At 45.0% G+C, this 24,218-nt stretch overlaps 1 protein-coding gene across 4 annotated transcripts; it reads left to right on the top strand.

Moving 5' to 3' along the window:
- col21a1 (collagen, type XXI, alpha 1) lies at positions 1–23,703 on the top strand. 4 transcript variants are annotated; one of them, XM_060072702.1, is made up of 30 exons: positions 3–296; positions 2,714–2,735; positions 3,605–3,732; positions 3,999–4,559; positions 5,469–5,634; positions 5,808–6,036; positions 6,686–6,859; positions 8,041–8,118; positions 8,976–9,059; positions 10,031–10,093; positions 10,330–10,383; positions 10,479–10,532; positions 10,758–10,811; positions 11,161–11,214; positions 11,309–11,362; positions 11,449–11,502; positions 11,670–11,723; positions 13,372–13,416; positions 13,541–13,594; positions 13,687–13,740; positions 14,996–15,049; positions 15,389–15,460; positions 16,035–16,070; positions 16,720–16,764; positions 18,253–18,285; positions 18,542–18,688; positions 19,168–19,222; positions 19,596–19,787; positions 21,395–21,472; positions 22,632–23,703. In XM_060072702.1, the coding sequence occupies exons 1-30, from the start codon at positions 215–217 to the stop codon at positions 22,817–22,819; spliced, it is 3,018 nt and encodes a 1,005-aa protein (XP_059928685.1). In that variant the 5' UTR covers positions 3–214; the 3' UTR covers positions 22,820–23,703. The 4 variants fall into 4 exon arrangements, with proteins under 4 accessions (XP_059928688.1, XP_059928685.1, XP_059928686.1 ...); XM_060072703.1 differs by lacking the exon at positions 2,714–2,735 and having other exon boundaries at positions 4–296; XM_060072705.1 differs by lacking the exons at positions 21,395–21,472; positions 22,632–23,703 and having other exon boundaries at positions 1–296; positions 18,546–18,688; positions 19,596–19,761.
- Positions 23,704–24,218: the final 515 nt, after the last annotated feature.

Raw genomic sequence — 24,218 nt, 5'->3', positions numbered from 1 at the left:
AGAGAGAGAGAGAGAGAGAGGCGTCTGGGAGGAAGGAAGACAGAGAGAGGGAGAGAGAGAGAGGGGAGAGGGACAGAGAGTAACAGAGGAACGGCTGGAACAGAGAGGGCAGGCTCTTTGATTCACCAGGGACACATGTGCGTTGCTACGCCGACCCAACAGCTCCGTCTCTGGAGTTGAAGGACAACACCGCAGCACTGACGTCTGGCTGTCAATGAGAAGACGGGGAGGAATTTACACTACAAGCACCACTGCTGCTGCTGCTGCTGCTGCTGCTTACACCTCGCTCACCTCTGGTAATATATCGATATTTGTTTACCATTTTCTCCCATGCAATCTATGCAGTAACCGTTAATAACCGTTAGTAATAAGTGGATTGGTTTGAAATTTGTTTTGTTTATGGGTCGTTTCAACACACAGCATATTGGAATTGCTTGGTTATTATGCAGTTATTACTGATGTCAGGGCGAATGACGCATTACATGTTGATATGGTCAAATATCATTTTCCTGGAGTGTATTTTCTGTCAGATCTATTTGTCTTGCATTGCGTTTTGTTTAATTCAGAGTGTAAATAGTTGCTCACTGTCTCGTGATGGATCTCGGAGCAGTGTGCTGGACCTGTGCTGAAGCCAGTTGCATGTTGAAGACATTAGGACCGTTATCAGTCCCCTGCTCCAGCCGCTGTCAAGGAAAGAATGATCATAAACGATCTCCAGAAATTTGCTTTAGCCAAGTACCAAATCAGTTTTACGCACAACGTCGTTCAAAAACATCCAAAGATGCACGTGTCATTGTAATTCATTCATCCATGCTTAAGATGATTGCAAAATAATTGAATGGACTCACCGTTCTACTCGTTGGAAAAGACACCTAGTAGGCCTATTTCAAGAAGAACATGCAAAAATTTATTATGAAACACAGATGTTTATTTCGACAGAGTTCACTGCACTGGAGAACTGATAACTCATTGCTTTCTTGGATGTGTAAAGAGCTTAGGGTATATCAAAACAAAACTCCTTCAATTGCACATGAACACCCACACACACAGTCTGTCTTGGCGAGTTTGTAGGCCAGGCTGAACTGCATTATGCGGAAAAAGGTTCATGTCCGAAAAGCAATATTTTCAGGCTTGCGTGATCTTTGTTTAAGGTTATGATTTAAAGACCATGCTGACAGGATTGGATGCCCTTTTTAGTGACAGATGTGATATTCAAAGCAAAGTGGGATATTTAAAGCTCAGCATATGCAGTCTGCTGTTATGGTGAAAATCTATGGTATGTCATGACTCAAGCGTTCCTTTCCCGAAATGCTGAAAAGGTTATCTGAAGAGGTGGGAGGAATCAGCTGTTCAACAGCTTCCCTACTCCTACAGCCAGCTGGACCACAAGTGAAGGGCTTAGCATGAATTTCCGAGGAACAAACAGGATGATTCCTTTTAACAAAAGTTCTCTTTGTAAAGTGTCAAAGTGAAGGCTAAGGCTATTGTTTCGTGGAGGTTGTACTTGACAGTTACTGTTTGTGTTTTTTTTGTGCAACAGGTGACATAACTGTCATTCTGTGATCTTGCCTGGGATCAGTAGCTATAAAGAGTCTGCATTGCCCCTGTAACCTCAGGGGTCAATAGGTCGGAGAGCACTGTAAATGCCATATGAAGACTGGCATTCACCTGTTTCGACTTCAAGCGCATTACTCATTGTGTAAAATTGCCGCACGTTTGTCTTACATAAACCTCAGACCCACGTGGACAATCGGACCATTTCGTTTTCCGAATTCTTCGAATTTCACATTTCTTTACGACACTCTGTAAAAATGACTCGTCCCTTCAATCTTCCCCGAATAAAAAAAAGATGGCACCCCTTCTCGTCGTACCTTAACATGTGTTTGGTCGCCTTCCAGAGATGGAATTTCACCGTCTGACGCCACAAATGAATTCCATGTGGCGCAAGCAGAGGTGTAGAGAAATGCTCCAGTTGAGGGAAGCTCAGTTGAGGGGAAATGTCACGCCGACTGGCCAGGGTCGAGGAGGGGGCTTTCCAGCACCTCCCCCCCACCCCCACCCCCACCGCCCCCAGCCCCCCGATACACTGGCCTCTGTTGAGGGAGGAGGAAAGTCCAGCCAGCCCTGCACAGCCATGTGGAGCTGTGTCCCAGCGTTTAACATGGTGGAAAAACCGAGTAATGCCACGAGCACCACGCCATATAGCGCCTTGGCCATAGCGCTACGATGCCACGATGAGGCCCTGGGGCTGTGCCCTTTGGCAAACTGTTGTGCATTGACCCCTCCGGATGCAGTTTGATCGCGGTGTTTAAGGTGTCGGTGCCGTTTTCAATCACAGTCAAAGCTTTCTTTCCTTTCACTTCCTTTTTTTTGGTTTCCTTTTTGTGCAGCATGTCTGGTCCTCGTTGAAGTAATTTCCCTTTTATAATGTCAGCGGCTTTTCTCTCTTTCTCTGGTCGGCGACTACAATGAGAATAGGTTTAGGCTAGCAGTCACCGAGAAAACACCATGCGACCGGAAACGTGCGCTTTACTCACACATGGTGGGAATCTCCCCGTTACCTGACTCAGCATTGCTGCCGAGCAGATTCTGCCTTTTCTAGGTTAGGTTTATACGTTTTGAAAGAGACCGTAGCAGACTAATCTCATTGATCAATGCCTTCCATCCCATCCCTCACTTCACTGGCATGACCATAACCTTCATTCCACTGCAGGTTGCACCATCAGGAGCTCATGGTATGACTTTGCCCTTCATGAAACAATTCTCTCTTTGTTTTTGCATGCATGACTGTTTTTGAAGGACAAATCATGCATTTCTGAATGTCATTTTTGCCTTGAGAGTCAACTACATTTTATTTATTTGTTTACATGGGCCAGAGTAAGATGCCAACAATCACAGGGTACAGATATGTACGCAACAATTGTCTCCTGTCGAAGAGTGCTCTGCTTGCAAAACTAGAAACTATCCATTGGGAACAATTGTCAGTACTAACATAATCTGTCAGCCAAATTGTATCAACAAATATTTCAACACAATTCATATTGTCCTTGTTTGTCCATATCTGACCCACAACATCAGCAACAGTTCTATCTCGGGTCTTGTTCCGAGATGTGCTTCTGGTCGCTATGCATCATTCTGAGTTGTTTCCTCCTTATCATCTGCACATGATGTCAGGCTTATTTCCTACATTTCTGGCTTTGTCTTTGTTTTCACAGTTGGCTTAAAATGGAGTCAGGGGGAGGATAGGCAGATGGATGAAATGATTGACGATTTTGCTTCAAATGGTAACAAAACAAGACACATGTAAAAAAAAAAACGTGGGATTCATTTTATGCCATCAATCGCAACAATCTTCTTCGTAACCGAGCAAGCAAATAATTCAGTCTCCCTGCATTGCTGAGCTTCACACAGCCTCTGATGGACCAAACCCATCTGGGAGTTTAGGCGTCTTTGTTAATCCATCAATTGTTCTTCGTCTAGACGCGACAGCTCCCCACATCTGTCAAGGCAAAAATGACATGGCTCTTTCATCTCAAATGCAATATTTGTTGTCCCTTCAAGTTATCACAGCCAAAAACATGCATGTGTCTCCATTCCCTTATAGGTGCACATTTGGAGCTTGGTACTGCTTCATTATGGGTTACAAAACAAGATCCATGCATTCTCTCTTTCGGTGTCTGTGCTTCATGCTCCTCCATTTGCTTAGCACAGCACAAGATGAAGACTTAAGAAGTAAGCTTGCTTCTGTCTTCATTGATGTATTTGGACATTTTGTAATGCATGCCGTAACAAGAGCATACAAATGAAATCATGTAGGCTACTGTAAACCACATGTTGCAATGTAAGCACTTTGTTTTTTAACCTGCTATGACATAAGCAAGCAAAACTCATGTTGAATTCATGTTTGAGACAATTCATTTGCGTTAACAGAATGGTTGCATAACATCTAAAACCCTACGTTAACCCCATGCTTGGATGTGTCCCTCTGTCTCCCTCAGGTTGTAGAACGGCTCCTTGTGACTTGGTTTTTATCCTAGATGGTTCATGGAGTGTGGAAGACGTGAACTTTGACATAGTCAAGCGATGGCTGGTCAACATCACCACCAGCTTCAACATCGGCCAGAAGTTTGTGCAGGTGGGGGTGGTCCAGTACAGCGACCATCCCGTCCTCCAGATCCCCCTGGGGAAGCACTTATCCAACAAGGAGGTCATCACGGCCATGGAGTCCATCGAGTACATGGGCGGCAACACCAATACAGGAACTGCCATCCAGTTCGCCACAGACAAACTGTTCGGTCTGTCGGAGCGCGGGCCGAGGGGCATCGCCCGCATCGCCGTGGTCCTCACCGACGGGAGGTCCCAGGACACGGTGCTGCAGGCTGCCGAGGCGGCGAGGAAGAAGGGAATCATCCTCTTCGCCATCGGCGTGGGGTCGGAGACGGAGGTGTCTGAGCTGCGGGACATCGCCAACAAGCCCTCGTCCACCTACGTGTTCTCAGTGGTGGACTACAAAGCAATCAACAAGATCCGCGAGGTCATTCGCCAGAAGCTGTGCGAAGGTACGAAATGCCGGGCCTCTTGTTGGTCGCCATTGGGCCACTGGTCGGCCAAGACTGGGGATTATCTTGACGTTAAATGATTGATCGAAGGCGGCATATTGAGCCTGAATGCTTTAGCAACCAAACTTCTGCAATGTTACCCAATGGGGCAATTGCACCCCTCCAATGTTTGTCCTCTAAAAGTGCTTGTTTTTGCCCATGATAGACTCAGATTGTTGTTAAGTGTCTGACAACCTTATGGGAAGGATCCCCCTCTGTCACGTCTCACTCGCGGAGAAGACTTGCGAGTGATGAGTTGTAATTTCCATAATGTTGTCAGACACTTGTAAACAATCGGAGCCAGAGTCAGTGGTAAAACAAGCACCTTTACAGGACGTTTGTTCCCAGGGCTCTATTGCCCCATAGGGTTTGATTGCAGCCCCTTTTTGGGCTCTTTCTTAGTTCTGGACCAGTTTCGAAAAATTCTTTTCCGCATCAGTAACCTAGTCCCAATATTATAGGAAAATAGGATCCAGTTTGGAAATCCTGAAGTTATCCTTTAATGAACACATAATCTGAGGGACACCAGGGCCAATATCCCCCTTTGGAGCGTGCATTGGCATTTTAAACAGTCTTGATTTTTTGTGCTAAGTGGGGTTAAACAACAGAAATGTGGATAATGTTTATAAACCCTGTTCACTAAACATAAACACATTGTTTCCAGTCAATTGTCTCTTAATAAGAGTTGTAATTCGACCAGGAGAGACTAGTAGGTCTCTAAGGCCCCTTTCACAACAGACCATAACACTGTTCAGGCCGCAACTTTTAAACGTTAAACTCATGTCGGATTATTCTACAGTGATGGTTATTAAGTGTATGATTTTGTGGTAACCGTTTTCTTTTGGGTCCTTTATCTCTGGGCTCCTTCAGAGACCGTGTGTCCGAACCGAATAGCGATCGATTCCCGCGAGGAGAAGGGCTTCGACCTCCTGCTACATTTGAACTTGGCCAAAAAGACCCGAAAGACACAGGGGTCGTTTTACGGGACTCGAGCCTATGAAGTAACATCTCGTGTTGATCTGAGTGACTCAACAAGGTAATTTGTGCTTTCTTTCCCTTTTTCCTACTGGCTTTGCTTTTCCTTTATTTGTTTGTTTGCTTGTAAGCTTGCGAGTTCATTGCTTGTCCAATGCCTCTTCGATCATCGTATTATCACCGGACCAACTGACATCTTCCCCCTCTTCCCCTGGGCCTGCTGGTCTCCGAAAGGTCCCTGTTCCCCGACGGCCTACCGCCCTCCTACGTCTTCGTTTCCACCCTTAAGTACGAGGGCTCCGTGACCATGGAGGAGTGGGATCTGTGGCGGGTGCAGACAAAGGACGACAAACCTCAGATGGCTGTGACGCTGAACGGAGCGGACTACACGGTGGCGTTCACCACCACCAGCGAGGCACCCAGTGGCATCCAGACCGTGACGTTCTCGCCAAAGACCGCCAGGGTAAACCGAAACCGTACACATGCTGCCAACAGCTGAACAGAGGCACGCTGGCACGATTCATTCGACCCCTTGCGCACAAATGCTTTGCGTTAGAGGGTGCCATGGGTTTTGGTGGGGGCGGTGAGGGATTATTTTGGAATTGGGAATCTTTCATGCGTTCCAAGAAAACTGACATTGTCGTTTAAATCTCCCAAGTGGCACCAAGGATTTGACCGTTTGCTTCCGCCATAAATGTCGTCTTTGTCCCAATGTAACCTCAGAATCCGGACTTTTCCAGCGCATGCATCACATGCGTCCCTGCTATTTACTTATTTACTTGTTCATTTGTTTATTTATTTTCACACATGCAATCAATCATTTGCCCTGGTCTTGGCTCAAAGGGGCGTCCATTAACTCTCCATTAGAGATGGTTACACATCCCAGCAGAGCTAGAGACAACGTTCCCAACCCTCATGGCACCAGGCATTCATTTGTAGTGACCACCGTCTGTCTACCCTCGTAGCTCTCTCCTCTCTCAGTCTCTCACCACAGGACATGTGGAGCTCCTTAATGCCTTGCATTTGATAGGCAGTAATGTGCTAATGTGCAGCGGCACGCCAATAGCTGTTTCCAACGTGCTGTTTCCAACATGCTGTCTCTCTTGACAAAGGTCCTGTTTGATGAGAGGTGGCACCAGCTCAGACTTCTGGTGACTGAGGATGATGTGACGCTGTACGTGGACGACCTGGAAGTGGAGACGCTGCCCTTGGATCCCCCTGTTGGGATCTTTATAAACGGGAAAACCCAAGTGGGGAAGTATGTCAGCAAAGAAACCACCGTACCGGTACGTTCAATGAGGACGGCGAAAGGTTTACAGCACTGTTTCTATTTTAAACATGTTTAAAAGCAAACTAATTCATGTGCTTAGAACATTTTCAATACTTTTTTAACATTTTGACACCACAACACTATAAAAACGCGCTCTGAATTTTTTATACTATTCATATCAAAGGTGCACAGATGTTAAGTCCCTGATCGGGTTTGTCTTATCAAGAATAGAAAGTTACATATTAAAGACAAAATAAAATAACATATAATGTTTGTAAATTTGATGCAATCATGCTAGCTTTTTTCCCATTCTTTCTAGATTTTAAGAAAATATAATGGTTTTCATCTTCGAATATTTAATTTGGAACAAATGGCCAAGCTTTTTTCTGAAAACTATTCTATAGATATGTTGAACCATGTCCTCTTCCAATATAAAGATAAGTAGGAACACAACAGAACAAATGACATGACATTTACAACAATAAACCTTTTATAACTGCACTTAACTAACTTTACTGGCACATTCTAAGCTCTAATGATAGGCCTGTGGCCAGATGCAGCACTGCATACGCACAAACTCTGTTGTTCTATTCAAAAGCAACACCAATAAGAAGGGACTTGTGTAACTGGGTTTATTTCGAGACACCTTTAAGTGATGCCAATATCTTAATGTTTTTGGTATCTGTATCTCAAACTAAACTGGTCTAGTGAAGAGGTCTTTTTGTCACCTTTCTATGACTGGAGTGCTTCTTGATTCCTGATTGTATGGATGGTTTTAACTTTTCTCTGGGTTATTGGAAGCGGATGTACAGCTGTAATTGTTTAAGGCTAGCATGCTAATACAAATCTCACAAGGAGTGCTTTTGTTCTGTGCCTAATACTCCCATCTCTGGTACTCGCCACACGGTAAATTATTTTCCATAGTCTTTTCCATAGTCTAAAGGACATTAAAAGGCCATTTCCGTGTAAATGTGTCAAGCTAAAATTCATAGAGAAGAATGCAGTTTTAAATTCTGTGATAAAAAAATATTGGCCCACATAGTCAGTCTATTCTACTCGGACATCTACTAGACATTGTCTGTGCCAATTCCTTTGATTCACAGATTGTATTGTATGAACCGCATCCCACTCGGTCATTTAAGTATTTTCTCATTTTACTCTGAAGTAAATCATGTTATTTTATTTTATTTTGGGTAGTTCGAGATTCAGAAGCTCCGCATCTACTGTGATCCCGAGCAGAACACCAGAGAAACCGCTTGTGAAATACCTGGAATCGTAAGTATAATCGTGCCTTGAATGACATTGAATTGTTCTGTTTGCTTGTCATGCTATTTTTAAATGTGACATTTGTTTCAAACCCATTACAGTGTGTGTGTGTTATTATAACATCTGGCACTTCCCTTTGTTTGCAAAACATAGTATAACCACCAGCGTTGTGTGGTGGCTTGGCACTTTTCTCAGCCGCCCAATCCAGTGCCAAATTAACGTTTACAATGCTTGGTTGATGATATAAATACTGACTACATTTGGAAGGGTTTTTACACAGGCTTGCTTAAAAAATCATGAAATGCCCCCACTGTCTTTTTATGCCCTTCCCCATATGCCTAGTTAAATATTGTCTTTACTTTATAACATTTTATATGTATTGCACAATTGCCAAGCTAGCTACTTGGCTTGCTACCACTCTCACTGGAAATAGACCAGCAGCTAGACTAACTAACCACCCTGTGAGATGCTACAATGCTAGCTCATTCCCAACCAAAAACCTAAACCTAAACGTATGTCTTCTCAAACCAATGACAATCAGAGGAGCCTTTTTCTGTTGTTGTCCAACCTGGTTCAAGTTCACGCGGGTTGATTGATCCGTCGTATGTTTCTGTGTTGGCACTGGAACTGTTGTGTTGCGTGAGACAGTGGGGTTGAGAGTTACGGATATACCCCTGGGAGCGATATTTCTTGGCGGCGTATGTGAAATGATTTACACCGGTTGGCGTATGGCGCGGAAGGCGTCATGTTGGGGGGGCCGTTTCATATAGACCTCTTGGCATGCGCATGGCTCATTACACACCATGTGCACACCATCTCCAGTGGTGATTGGTATCTACCAAAGTGCTTTGTTTGCGTCATTGCAGTGTGCCAACAGTCCTGATTACTCCGACCCCACCCCAGAGCCATGTGCCTGTCCCCCGGGACCCAGTGGACTGCCTGGCATGAAGGTCTGTTTGAACTTGGTCTGCCTTCTGGAGCAACGTTTGAGGAAGGGAATCTGTTAAGGAATATTCTTATGTCAGGGAAATGTTTCAATACTGGACGTGTCGAAAGAAGAGGTGCAGAAACATGTCCTGTTTTTATTGTTTATCAGACATCAGTCAAGAGGGGAGCTTTTAAGATTCTTAGGTTATTACCGTAGTTATGTATGCAGGTGAATAATTGCGGGCCTTTATAAAGTATAGTTGGCCTATACACGTTATATACAATTCAATCATACATATTTTTACCAAAGTGCTGTTTTGACAAATAGCTTTTATCACTTTCATAGTTTGGATAGCTGCCCTGCTAAATTCTTACTTAGTGGTTTTCTCTCTCTTAACGGATTTTATACCGACCGTGGATTAAATTGGCACTTGTTACTTTAAACATGACAGATCCCTAGCTGCCGCTGTGAGTTAACACAGGTCAGTGGTGTTGGGTTCTGTATACTTGAATGTTTGTGTAAAGCAGAACCAGATTGCCGCTTAGGCTAAATAGTTGCCCCAGTGGAAATGTCCTTAACAAGCAACAAAATGTTTCATGTCCTTAACGGATAACACAGTCTCAATTAAAGAAGCTAACTACACTAAGAGCACCTCATCAGAGGCTTTATCTGGGCAACAAGAATGTTTGAGAACAAGCCCTCCCTGGTGCGGGGACACGTGTGTTTATAAGGTCACGCAGCCATGCTTTTACTGCCCGTAGTTACGCACAAAATGTCGGAGGCATCGCTGGCTTGCAGATGTTTTGTCTCCCCACCACCAGACAATTAATTGAGGCAGCACATTCAAGGAAAGCATCATTCCAAATGTCCCATGGTTTAATGGTCAAATTGACAGTGTACATCCATGAAATTAAAACATATTACATACCTGGTCTTGTTAAACAAACGACTTGTTTTCTTTTTTATCAATGATCATCTTCCCGTTTGCTTCAGGGAGAGCAAGGGGGCTCTGGAGAGCCTGGTAAAACAGGACCAGCTGGTGCTGAGGGTAAGCCTGTGAGTACTAAGCAGTTCAATATACCAAAATAACTTCCACCAACACAAAGAGCTAACCAATAGACATGCCCGCTCCTTATGGTGCAGGCAAGAACATTGCATTCAAAATACTCCAGCAAGCAAGACTATTACAAATACTACAAAATAATATATCTACATTCTAAAATATCATGAAATGGTATATGATGCTCTGATGTCTATCACTCAACACATCCATTACAACTTTTTTCTTCTAGGGTGTTCCGGGTCCCAGAGGACATCCTGGGCCAACGGGTCCATCGGGAAAAGAGGTAGTTTAAGTATACCATAATCAACACTGAACTATCCCCAACCATAACCCCAACCCTATGAATACAAGTTGTGCTCCGTGTTTCATTCTCCTTAGGGCCCACGGGGGTCTGATGGGTTCAAGGGGGAGCTAGGGCCGGCCGGTGCAATGGTAGGGAGTTTCATTATTGTGCCTAATTAGACTTTATCACCATGGGCCATCTGGGTGGCGGAACGGATTCGGATTTCCGCATTCGTTTCCCCCCCCCGCCGCCCCTCTTTAGAACAAAGACGGAACCAAGGTTGTCTCTAGGTACATGAGGCACATTGGTTTAATTGTCAAAGTAATTAGTAAATCCTTGTGATCATTGTTGTAAGCTGTGACTCATTCCTTCAGGGAGAGAGAGGCCAGCCAGGGATGTCTGGACAGCTCGGGCCACCAGGGGAAAAGGTGCGACACATTGTTCACTATCGACCCAAACCCACATCCATGCTCATTTCCACTTTCCAGGGGTCAGGGGAGTTTATCTACTGGCTACACCCTACAGATGTACTAATTTTAGACCTCAAAGGACATCCCTAAACAACTGTTGCCCGGTCGCACATTATCTATGGTCTATTAGCGGTAGGCTTTGATCTTATGTAATGACAATGGCTTGCTACGGGAACCACTTTGCATCTGTTTCACGGTGGATTAAACAGAGTAAAACATGTCATGGATGCCTGCTTCCAAGGTCAAAGAAAGATGTGAAGGGGCGTTTGAGTCCGACTTCATTAAATGGTTGAACTTCGTCTTGCAGGGCTCACCGGGACTCCTGGGCAGAGCAGGGCTGCCAGGACAAGATGGAAAAGTGGTGAGAAACGTCATCTCATCAGCATAGAGGCTGACTAAAAAGCGATGTTACGATGCGTAAAGTTATGGGTAAACACTTCTCGTGCTCTTCCCAGGGGGCTGTGGGCATCCCTGGACCAACCGGGCCAGCGGGTCACCCGGGAGAGCCGGTACGTACGAGGAATCCTCCTCATTAGCCCCGTTTAGAGACCCCGTAATAGCTTAAAATACCCAAATCTTTTCGTTCTATTTCAAGGGTATACACGGAAGAAATGGAATCGACGGGATTCCGGGGAGGGCCGGACAGAAGGTACGCTTCGCCGAGTCTTGTCAACCATTGACGGATTAATAACAGGACGCATTGGCCCAAAACAGTGGCAGGCGGTTCATTACGCCAGTCTTTTACTGCACCAGTGTGTCGTTTAATGACCCGTACGAACAGCTTCCCGCCGACCGACCCGTGTGCTTGTGTTTTAGGGAGAGGCGGGCGCCAACGGCATCCCCGGTCTGGACGGACGGGAGGGACACCCAGTAAGGCATCGTGTCATCGTCCTCATTCTTCATGTCGGCCGTTGTGTTCACAAACGCATGTTGTGGTTGATGGTTCGCGTCCACCACACGGTCTGAAGTTGACAAAGTGCCACGGTGAAACGTGTGATGGCCGGCATCCCAGTTCTGCAACTGGCTCAGTCACTCTTTCTGCCAGACGTGAAATCCAAACACATGCTTGTATGTGTTCTATATTTATCCTCAGGGGGAACAGTGTTCTCAGATTTCTCTCACTCTCTTAAATAAAAAGTGCTATGACGATAAAAAGAAACCTTTCTAAGGAAAACGACGGTATAGGGAAAATCAAGCCGACCATATGCATCTTATTCAAATAAGCATTGCTAGAATAATACCCAAAGAATAAACAAGCCAAACGCAAAGCATGTGAGGCTCATAATAGCGAGCCACGTATTGCAGAACGCATACCAGGAACTAGACTGACACTAATTTGAATGTACTGTACGCTCGCTGTTCAAACAACAAAGTACCATGAGGTCATGAGTAGCAGCATGCGAGTGGCCTCCACAGCCAGGAAATGATGGGTGATCCCCCTCTGGTTCATTCCAGGATAACCCCGTTACGTAACGAGCCACCCGGGCCACAGCCTTCACGCAAAGGATTGCTGTTGAGCAAACCGAGGCCTCAGTTTGCTGATGACAGAGAAACCATTTTGAGGAATAAAAAGTTAAAATTAACCGTTATCTTCCATCGGCGCTGAATACGAATGCCGCACTGGCAGTTTAGTGATAGATTTACGAATGATGAGTCAGTCGCTCCACAAAGCCATTATTTCCACCAGAACAAAACATTTAGTGGATGATTTAAGGAGGCGGTATCTGCACTCTTTCAAGCTTTATGTAGAATATATTAAAATAATATATAATCCTTCGCCGTTGCAATCGGTCCGTATGTTCGTCTGCATTGATGTCGGTCTGTCTGTCTTTTCTTCTGACTCTGGCTGTTCCTCTGCCAGTGCTTTTCACAGTTGTGATCAAACCGCTTGACATCTGCACTAGTTTTACGTGGAAACCAGGGGCTTGAGGGTTTCCACGTCGGTTTCCTTGGTTCTGATCAAGCTCATAAACAATCAGTGCTCTGAACTGATGAATTTAACTTTCCCTTTCCTGCATGTAAAGCAGAACACATTTCCATTGACAAACATAAACATCATACTTTATTAGAATTTGTTGCAGGCTGCTCACGCAAGCAACTATTTTATTTTGATGTTGAGTCCCATCGGGTAAGTCATGTTGATCATTAAAAAAGTCCCATATCTTTCGTATGTCTTGGTTGTTAGTGGCAGCATGTCTGACATTGATGTGGCTCCCGAGAACCATCGTGTTCAGCATCAAAATGGATTCGGTTTTCCGCCGTTAACGGTGGCAGGAAACAGTTATATTTTCCTTGAATGATTAATGAAGTACGTCCTCTCGTCTTTCTGAACGTCCAGACCATTTAAGAGTTCAGTCTGTGTACAAGCACTACTCCGCCCCATTAAATACATCAATGAATGTCACACATGGATGGATTGATGCTGAAATGGAAAAATAGGCCAAGTAAATACTGGGAAGAAAACCATGGAGTGCAGTTTCAGCGTTTTACTATTCTAAAGGTTTCTTCTTGCTCCTAGGGATTACCTGGCCAGACTGGAATGGCCGGACAAAATGGACTTAAGGTGAGCTCCTGCTTTTGTTACCTTTTTCAACCTTTATCTATGTTTAACAATTGATGTTGTTGTTCTTATAGAGCTGCAGATTGCACTGCTTCAATGAGACACCAATGTGTTTTGTATCTGTAAGGGAGAAGCTGGACCAGCTGGTCCGAGGGGCTTCACAGGATCAAGTGGCTCACCTGTGAGTCCAAATTCAATTTTTTATTCACTGAGCATAGCGGTGATAATAATGATGATGATAACAGCACAAATGCTTTTCTCTGGCCCCTGCAGGGTCAGAGTGGTTTACAAGGGGAACGAGGTTCTGTTGGACTACCTGGAACCAAGGTAATTAGTAGTTATATAGAGCTCTTTATCACACTTGGGACTGCTCAAAACGCTTTGCAATTTGTGCCTCGTATTAACCCATTCACACACCAACGGAGGTGTCGGCCATGCATGGGAACAGCCAGCGCGTCGAGAGCATTCAGGGTTTGGTGTCTTCCTCTAGCTAGGAGGAGCAACAAACCAACAACGTTCCAGTCGCCAGACAACCCTGCTTTCCCTCCTAAGTCACTGCTATTTTGTTCTCTATGTACATTTAGTTGTGCAGTGGTATATTATTATGTTAACATTAAATACTGGCAGTTAAGCCACATGATATTGCCTTGAAGTAGATAGGTAGATTCAAAGGATAAGTAAGTGTAGGACGCCAGTGAACCAGATGAACTCATAGCAGTGTATGGCATATTGAAAAATGCTGATGCATTTGACTTGACAAAAAGACAAAATCTAAAGCTTCCCTGATTTAGAAAGTTGGAATAATAACAGCATTATAAGAAGGCAGCAACGCTGGTCCCTTTCATCTGTGTTTGATCAGGAATCATGAAGCATATACTATTGAGTAATTTGTGCTATGGCTGCCATGCTAATGATGCTAAATGAAGTGGTAATCCAGACAGCCTCATTTGGTCTGTGGAAACATCGTGGAAACTCCCAATAGTGTGGGCTCGTCTGGCCTGGAACAGTTGTCTGCCAATCAGATCTCATTAGTTCTTGCGCCGTTAATTGAGCCTGAGTGCTTTGCTACATGGCACAGGAGTGAAGCTCAGAGTTAATAGACATGCGGTCCATGTCAGGATTTCTTACCAGTTAAAATAAAAACGACATTTCTTGGTTCTGTTGAAATGAGAGTGACTACGAAGGAGATCGCTGAGATCATAGTTCTTGAGACATAGGATGATTAAATTAAACGTGTGGCCGACAGTGTACTCGTGTTCCATGTGTTTGATCACTGTATGTCATCATGGGAAAATAGACAGGCTTAAGTCATACATGATTTACTATTAAGTCGTTCCGCAAGACACTTTTATCCAAAGCAACTCACAGGAGTGAGGCTTACAAAAAATCAAGGCATACAATAAAGATTGGAGAAACTGCTCGAACTTCCAGGTGCGACACGACCGGGTTCCTAGAAAAAGCCCCAGACCACCTGGACAGAGTGCAGCGTAGCTATAGGACGTAAACCACATTGTTCTCTTGGTATGCAGCCTGCTCAGACATGGGCGGTCCTAATGTAATCCATGATTGGTTCTTAATGAAGGGGAGCAAGGGAGAGAGCGGAGCACCAGGACCCTTCGGGAAACCGGGCCAGGAGGTATGTCCGTGCGGTAACGTTGAGGTCCACACATACAGACATGCCCAGACCACGACACTCTTTGTTTGAACACTTTAATCCGAAGGATGGATTCAAACAAAGTCAAAAACCCAGTATGTTTCTTTTCTCAAATCTTGTAGGTCAATTTGTGTTATTATATTCTGAAATGCTGGTGTTTCTCAATAAAGGAATGGAAGTTACAGTGAAAACGACAACTGCAGAAACGATAAATGTGCCCTGAGCCACTGAGTGTGGGTAGAATACATTTGATGGGGTCAATAATCGGGTTCAATGAAGTGTTTAATACATGGTCTTTCTGTACTGGATGACATCTTGAAGGGGAAAGCGGGGAGTCCGGGACAGGCCGGGGAGCCAGGTCACCCAGGCATGCCCGGCCTGATGGGAACGAAGGTATTTATAGAATCCCCTTGTAGTCCTGACATCTGTAGTCTCGCCACTGTATACTAACAATGATTCAGCAGTTCTGTCTAGTAATGTCTTATTCTAAGAATATCTTAGTCCAAGATCCTTTGATATGTCTGTCATAGCTCTAGTACTCACTGTATTGTGATACAGCGGTACAAATACTGTGTACTTATAGTAATTACTGAAGTACTTGCAGTAATCTGGCAGGATGAACATGCCTGTGATTTGTCAAAACTAATATTTACATGAACTGGGCTGGCTGCGTGACGTTGCAAACATTTCGTTTGTTGCAATGTTTTCAAATTGCTTCACATAAATATTTAACGCTGCTTGTTTTTGAGCATACATCTAAAGTGACATTTGCCAATTCTGGTTGAGCCGTTCAAACATATAAAATGCCTTGAATGACATTTAATTGTAGTCTTCTGTGTTCTGCAACTGATAATGAAGGTGGAGGTAGAATTTATAAGGGATTTCAATCCGTTTTTTTAATTATTATAAAAAAATGTATTAAAGATCAAAATGGCGGTGCTAAAAGTATGTTCTTGTCTTTCATCAGGGCCAACGAGGAAGTACAGGAGAAAGAGGAGGAGAGGTACCCTACAGACACACTCATTCCCCCCCTGACTGCCTCATATCTAAAGTTGATCATGACCCTGCACAAAACTGCGTGATGCCAACTCAGCCGGAGCCAAAGAACGCTGCCATGTTCGGCTCATGAAAACATCCATTCCAATAGTATACTAAGATTGATGTAGAAAACGCTCCCCTACTTGAGAAACCTTTCACATAAGATTCATATTTTCTTCATCCAGTAAGGAAAAAAGAATTGCATAATCTGGTATAGATTTGGACAACATGGAGAGGTCTGCTATATTTCAGATCTCGATAAGTACAGTACAATTGGCAGACGTTCCTGCGCCTTGCATGCTTTTCAAAATCTGGGGGCGGCCAAACTTAAATAGCAGCAGCCAAAGTTTATGTCACAACAATTATTATTTTTGCCATATGCTATGGTTTCCTGGTAACTCTCATGTGTGTTCCGATGATATCTGATACATAATATATATATATTTTCATTATATATTATATATATAGCTTATGTGTGTTCCGATTATGTTTATTTATCGATTATATGGCTGTGTGCAGCATATATATATATATATGCTGCACACAGACATATAATGGAAGCTGTGCAGGGTTTTCTTTTGGTGCTGTGAACTATGTGCTGTTCTTCCCCCCAGGGAGGTAAAGGGGAGAGGGGAGAGCATGGACGACCAGGGGAGCGTGTGAGTGCTTCCATCCTTGTCTTCATTCTTGCCTTATATATACACTGGCCCTTGTATTAATAAATACGTAAATGTTGTTAAAGGCACCCAGTGCAACTTTATGTAAACATTCAATGAAAAATAAACATTCAATTTCTAGTCTTTTTTACACGTAGTAAGTTTCAATAACTCCATACCATTACATATCGACATTCAAGGAGCAAAGATGAGACGTCGTTGTGTGGTGAGAACTGATAGAAAATCGTAAACAACAACAATCGCCGGTGGGGAGAAGCCATTTTTCCATTGACTGGAAGCCTGCTTTATTTATTGTAGGTTACAAAAAATAAAGAAAATGGCGGCATTGTTGTTGTTATCGATTTTGTATCAGTTCTCACCACACAACGACGTCTCATCTTTGCTGCTTAAATGTCGGTATGTAATGGTATAGAAATTGAATGTTTATTTTTAAGCCTCGAAAGTTGCACTGGGTGCCTTTAACGCTGAAGAACAGCTTTCCTTGAGAAAGTCAATTCGAGAAAATGTTATTTTTAAAGTCGCAATGTGACATTTCAACTAGCTCGCTGCTTAAAATTATCTTGACGTCACGTTACATTTCGGGGATTTAAAGGTTGTATCAGCGATGTTAGGCCGAAAAACATAAATGATCACATTCATCTGATCTTTCCTCACGACCGCTAGCTGCCCGCCCCATAAGCAGGCCGTCAAAAAACGGCGTCTCTGTGGGCAGCTTATGCTCCGAGATCGTACACAAAAACAAATGATACTACCAACCACTCTAAACCAAAATAAATAGTATTCCAACCAATCACCGACAAGAGGTGTGTGTTGTGGGGTATTGCGCTGCGTTCATGATCGTTTTTACTGGATGCTCGAAACACGGAAGGGAGGGGCGAAGCTGGCTCTGTTTGTTTGGGATCTCACTTCAAACACCAACAGAAGAGACGTCACCCAACATCGCTGATACAACCTTTGACAATGTTTTTTTGCCCAAAGCGCGTTACAACCATTCCTACACACATTCACATACCGACAGCAGAGGGGATTGTCTCATCTTACTATCGACACATCCAAACCCCTCCCACCTACGCCAGCCGGCCTTCCCAGCTACGCTAGTTTGCGTCACACAGTTACACAACAATGGAAGGGGCTTAATCTAACACACTGCGACTTTAATAATGGATGACATCAGAAAGAAAACACACAGCTGACAAAAAACATGTGAATACATAATGACACTTTAAGTATCAAGAAAAGTTTCAAATATATATATATATATATCTGTGATCACTGTTCAACACTACATTCACTTGGTTATTTACATTTTTCAACCTTCACTATATTTATTCTTCCCTTTCGTTCCCTTACTGTTGTCACTCATAGTATTGGTACCAGTATAAGTATGAGTAGTGGTACAATCCCGTACGATAATCATTAGTCCTCTTTGTTTACTCATGAGCGTTTGTGTCGATGTGTTGTTATTGACAGGGCTCTGAGGGTTCCAGTGGCCTGAAGGGAGAGGTGTGTTGAAACGTCGTCTTTCCCCCCCCCCCATGTCGTCCTTCCCACCCCCATGTCGTCCTTCCCACCCCCATGTCGTCCTCCCCCCCCCCCCATGTCGTCCTCCCCCCTCCCATGTCGTCCTCCCCCCCCCCCCCCCCCCCATGTCCTCCCCCCCCCCCCCATGTCGTCCTCCCCCCCCCCCATGTCGTCGTCGTCGTCGTCGCAGCGCTGCTTTGTCTGCGCTCGGCTCACTCCACGCTTGTGTTTGGGCTAGAAAGGGACAACTGGAGACCCAGGACAGAGGGGCCCAGGAGGTCAGGACGGCCGACCCGGACAGCCAGGAGCCGTGGGCCCTCCCGGGTCCCGGGGCGTGCCTGGGACCAGCGGCTCTCAGGGGCCCTCGGGACCAGAAGGCCAACCCGTACGTATGGTGCTTCTTGAACGGGAAAGACCTCACCAGAAACCGCCGGCATCACGGTGGTGATGATGAGGTGGAATGAAGTGAGGCTGGGCTTTTGTGCTTGTGCCCGACAAACCCGATGGTGTTAGACGAGGACCCACCAGAAGGCTGCCAGTTCCCTGGAGGAACTCGCAGACGATTGAGAGCCTCAGGAATTCTGAGTGCTCGTTAGTCAGAGTGTTTGACCCTGACACCAGCTGAGCGTGCAACATGATGTCTCCCATTATCCATTCTTGGGGAGGCGTTTCGAGGTACGACAGGGACATAAATCCAGAGCCAGGGATCTCTGTGTCCTCGATGGTGGTCACAATCCTTTGTGTTGTGTTGTATAGTATTGTATGAAGGGTACTTTGGCCACCACCCTATGCAACAACGGTTGTACTGATGATTATCGTACGTGTATTTCAACACAGTCCGCTTCTTTCTCTTCGTTTGTAAAGGGCAGCGAAACCTCAGACCAGCACATTAGGCAGATTTGCAGAGCAATGCTTGAAGGTAAGTAATTTGATTGGTTCGCTATCTCGGGATATTGGGCAATATCCCATGATTGAGATCTCAAACTCGGGATATTGTTATCATCGCAAAATGCCCCGCTTTGTTGGCTAATAAAAACAAATAAGTCCCGGAAAAAAGTGTTATCTTGTGGATTTTTTGAGTGTTCATGTGTAGTATATACCAAAACACTTATTCACCTCAGGCCCCGTGACTAGTGGGGAACAGCCCCCCAGACCTTAAGTCTCGGGGGCTGTTCCCCACTTTTCATTTATATAATAATTGTTAAATATTCAACAACCCATTTAATAATTATTTGGGCCCTCGGATCCTAACGAGCCTAACGAGCCCTTCTTTGTGGTTCTCTGCTCCCCAGCGGAGCTTCCTGTGCTGTTGCTGAGCCAGCAGCAGCCCAGCTGCTCCCGGTGCTACACCCGCCCCGGGTCCCCGGGCCCCCCGGGGCCAGTGGGGGCCGGCGGCCTCAGGGGGTACCCCGGGGTCCCGGGCGCCAGCGGCTCCCCGGGCCGGCGCGGGATACCCGGACATCCCGGCATTCAGGGGATCAAAGGTACCTTAGGGAAAGGTTTAAGGAGCGTTTGAGGACAGGAAGACACACACACACACTGACTCACACACACACTGACTCACACACACACTAATTCACACACACACACACACACACACACACACACACTGACTCACACACACACTAATTCATACACACACACACACACTGATACACACACACACACACTGACTCACACACACACTAACTCACACACACACTAACCCACACACACACACTGACTCACACACACACTAATTCACACACACACACACACACACACACACACACTGATACACACACACACACACTGACTCACACACACACTAATTCACACACACACACACACACACACACACACACACACACTGATACACACACACACACACTGACTCACACACACACTGACTCACACACACACTAACTCACACACACACACACACACTGACTCACACACACTAACTCACACACCCACACTGATACACACACACACACACTGACTCACACACACACTAACTCACACACAGACACTGACTCACACACACACTGACTCACACACACACTAACTCACACACACACACACTGATACACACACACACACACTGACTCACACACACACTGACTCACACACAGACACTTACTCACACACACACTGACTCACACACACACTAACTCACACACACACACTGATACACACACACACACTGACTCACACACACACTGACTCACACACACACTAACTCACACACACACACACACACACACGGACTCACACACACACTGACTCACACACACACTAACTCACACACACACACACACACACACACACACACTGACTCACACACACACTAACTCACACACACACTAACTCACACACACACACTGATACACACACACACACTAACTCACACACACACACACACACTGATACACACACACACACACACACACACTGACTCACACACACACACTGACTCACACACACACTAACTCACACACACACACTGACTCACACACACACTAACTCACACACACACACACACACACACTGATACACACACACACACTGACTCACACACACACTAACTCACACACACACACTGACTCACACACACACACTGATACACACACACACACACTGACTCACACACACACTAACTCACACACACACACTGATACACACACACACACACTGACTCACACACACACTAACTCACACACACACACTGACTCACACACACACTAACTCACACACACACTGACTCACACACACACTAACTCACACACACACACTGACTCACACACACACTAACTCAAACAAACACTCGCTCGCTCTCACACTCATACTCACTCATACCTACACGCACGCACACACACGCACGCACGCACGCACACACACACACACACTAACACTGACTTCTCTCTCTCTCTCGTTCTCTTTCTCTTTCTCTCTACGCCCACTCACACTAAAACTCTGACTCCCCTCACTGAATCACTCACTCACTCACTCACTCACACACAGCGTATACACACACAGATAGATCAATGCCAGTACATGGATATAGTAATATCTACAGCGTGTTTGTGTGTGTCTTTGTGTTTGTTCCCAGGGGATCCAGGCTTTAAGGGGGATACAGGAAACCCAGGAAGATCAGAGGTTGGAGATCCAGGGCCACAGGGGCCTCCAGGTAAGACACGGTGGGAGGGGCTGGGTCCCCTTAAAGGGGCCCGATCCGCCCACCAGGTGCGAGTGTGATCAGCCGTTACAATCTGTTTTGAATATGTGCAGCTCCCGACATCACAGGGGGATGTGTGCTGGATAGATCAGTCTACCAGCCTACCCAGTGGACCGGAGCAAACGTTGCTCATCTATCCGTCATACATCTAGGTGGACACGCCCACCTGTGATGTCAGAAGCTGCAAATTTTCAAGACGAGCTTGTAACGGCTAATCACACTCACACCTGGTGGTATGTACCCTTGAACAGGGGGAAAGAGTTAGACGCTGCAGAAGGCAGCACTTCACTCGAGGACAGCTTGACATGCATCCCCTGGTGTTAGAACCCTGGGTTACAAGCTGGAGAACGTGGATCTGGTTTCTACTGCCACACGCATACTAATAGGTACAGCTTGGACTGTATTGACTTTGCATTTAATTAACTATTGAGTTGTTTAGCAGATGCTTCTACCCAAAAACATCTTAAATGGATTAAGTAATTAAGGAGCAGGTATGGGCTTCTTGCTCTGGGATAATTACAGGCTACGGACATCAGGGACCAAGTCCAGATCCCTAGGTCTGGGAGTCGCAGACTAGTGGTTCCCGATATTGGGGTATCGACCCCACTGGGATCCTTTGATATGCATATGGGGTCGCAGAAGATTGCTGATACAGGCTATAGATATTGGATCATCCATTTTAGCAAACCATTTAATTATTTTTTAAAGGTCTGATAGCTGCCCTGTATATAGAAGCTGACTTGCGATTACGTCCACCGGGAGATACATTCTAATGTACCCAGGGGCTGATGAATCCGTACGGGGGTCGTCTGAAGCGTGACCGACAGACAAAGAGACACCAGAGAACCGTTGAATCTGTGGGATAAAATAAAAGGCTTCTCGATGGTGCATTTGAATTAAGGCTCCGTTCGGACAGAGCCTTTTCTTTTGAGTTTGGTTAAATGTAATAATTCGGCCCTGAAATCGAGCCGTTGGCTCTCATCGATTTTATACATACATTGCATCAACGTGCTGGTCGGGTCGGTAGCATCCTGCTCAAGGAGCCAGTTTGGTACTCCGCAGGAAAACACAACAATGACCGTGACCAATCTCCGTAACGTTTTGTCGCCAGGTCCCATGGGTCCCCATGGTTACAGCAAGCAGGGGTCGGCGGGTAAACCGGGCGCCCCCGGCCAGAGCGGGGCCGAGGGTAAGCGAGGACAGCCCGGGCCCCCGGGTCAGAACGGAGCGTGTCACCCGGCGTTGTGCTACGGCAGCATGTCGAGGCGGGACCCCTTCAGTAAAGGACCCAACTATTGAGGCCCCCCCCCCCCCACCATCCCCCCCCCCCCCTAGATTAGACTAGATCACATCAGACCCACGCAGTTGAAACACGTGTCATCATTTCCAATCTCAGGAAGAACTCATTCTTACAGCGTTTTTTTTTTTGTCTTTTTGTTGTTGCGTCATGTGGACACGACATACCTCCTCTGATAGGCCCACATGTCAGACATGACTTCTTCATCCTCATCGTCAGCACAGCTTCATCTTCAATTTTGTGTGTTATGTTTTGCTGTAATTATCCAGATATGCTTACAATGGATTTTTCTAGTTTTGGGCTTTCAAGTTTTCACGGTTCTTTCCGTTGCATATTTAAGTGCTACCAGCTCACAAGAATTCGGATTAACCATTCGTTTCACTAGGAAGACGTTGGGGTGGTACGTTTTCCCATGCTGCCCCCTTGTGGTGCTTCTTTGCATGTTTCAACACGGGGTTAAAACTCAAAGTAAACACTCAACTTATTTTAAACATGTTTCTTGCTCAATAAAATATTTTGTGATAACTTATCTGAGGAATCCACATATTTCAGGGGGAAATATGTGAATGCTGACTGTACAAAACGCCAATATTTTGTAATAAACCCGGGAAAACATGACACATCTGTAATTTAATGTCTTGTAATAGGCTTTTACTTGTGAATACCTTCATTAAAATAGGCTATCCCCCAAAGAGTATGTAGGCTGAAATTTCAGTTGTCTTTGTTAGTCATTTTTATTGTAGCAGTTATTTTATTGTTATTTATGAAAGGATCTTAAGTGTATCTTAACAGTGATATGTTTAAGCAGCTGTTGTAAAACTTGTGTGACCGTGTGGATTTTTGAATGGATTTTTAAAAAACTAAATAAAGCTTTTTCTTTAAAGTTTGTGAAATAATAATCGTCATTTTTTTTATAACTTTCTGAATCATATTATATAAAATATTTGAATCTCAATGTCGGCAGCACTTCTGCACAGAAAATAACGTGCTTCTCTTAGATATCCCCTGTAGACTGCTCGGAAAAGTTTACAAAATCCTTTAATTTACCTTGTAGAAAGGTAAACGGAGGCCAACGTTTCCACATGACACCAGGGGGCGCTGTTGAGTAACATCTAACTTAACGATCAACCCGTTTATGCAGCGAAATCTGATTAAACCGGAGCGTAGTGCGATGCTCATAAACACTTGCTGCCTCACCAAAACAGGACGCAGTGCAATAAAGAAGGCTTTTCCAGCTGAAGTGTGGAGCATTAAGCTTTACTGATCAACGACACTGTGCGGTAATAAAACAACAAAATAAAAAATATACAACTATTTGAATGATTTAACACGCATTAGGCCCCACAGTTCAGGTGGTTTTCACTCATATATTTCACGTTGGCTCAACACATGGTTCTTCCG

The sequence above is a fragment of the Gadus macrocephalus genome, chromosome 15, assembly GCF_031168955.1.
Source record: "Gadus macrocephalus chromosome 15, ASM3116895v1".
Lineage (NCBI taxonomy): Eukaryota > Metazoa > Chordata > Actinopteri > Gadiformes > Gadidae > Gadus > Gadus macrocephalus.
Note: the sequence above shows the minus strand (reverse complement) of the source record. Positions and strands in the feature narration are given on the sequence as shown.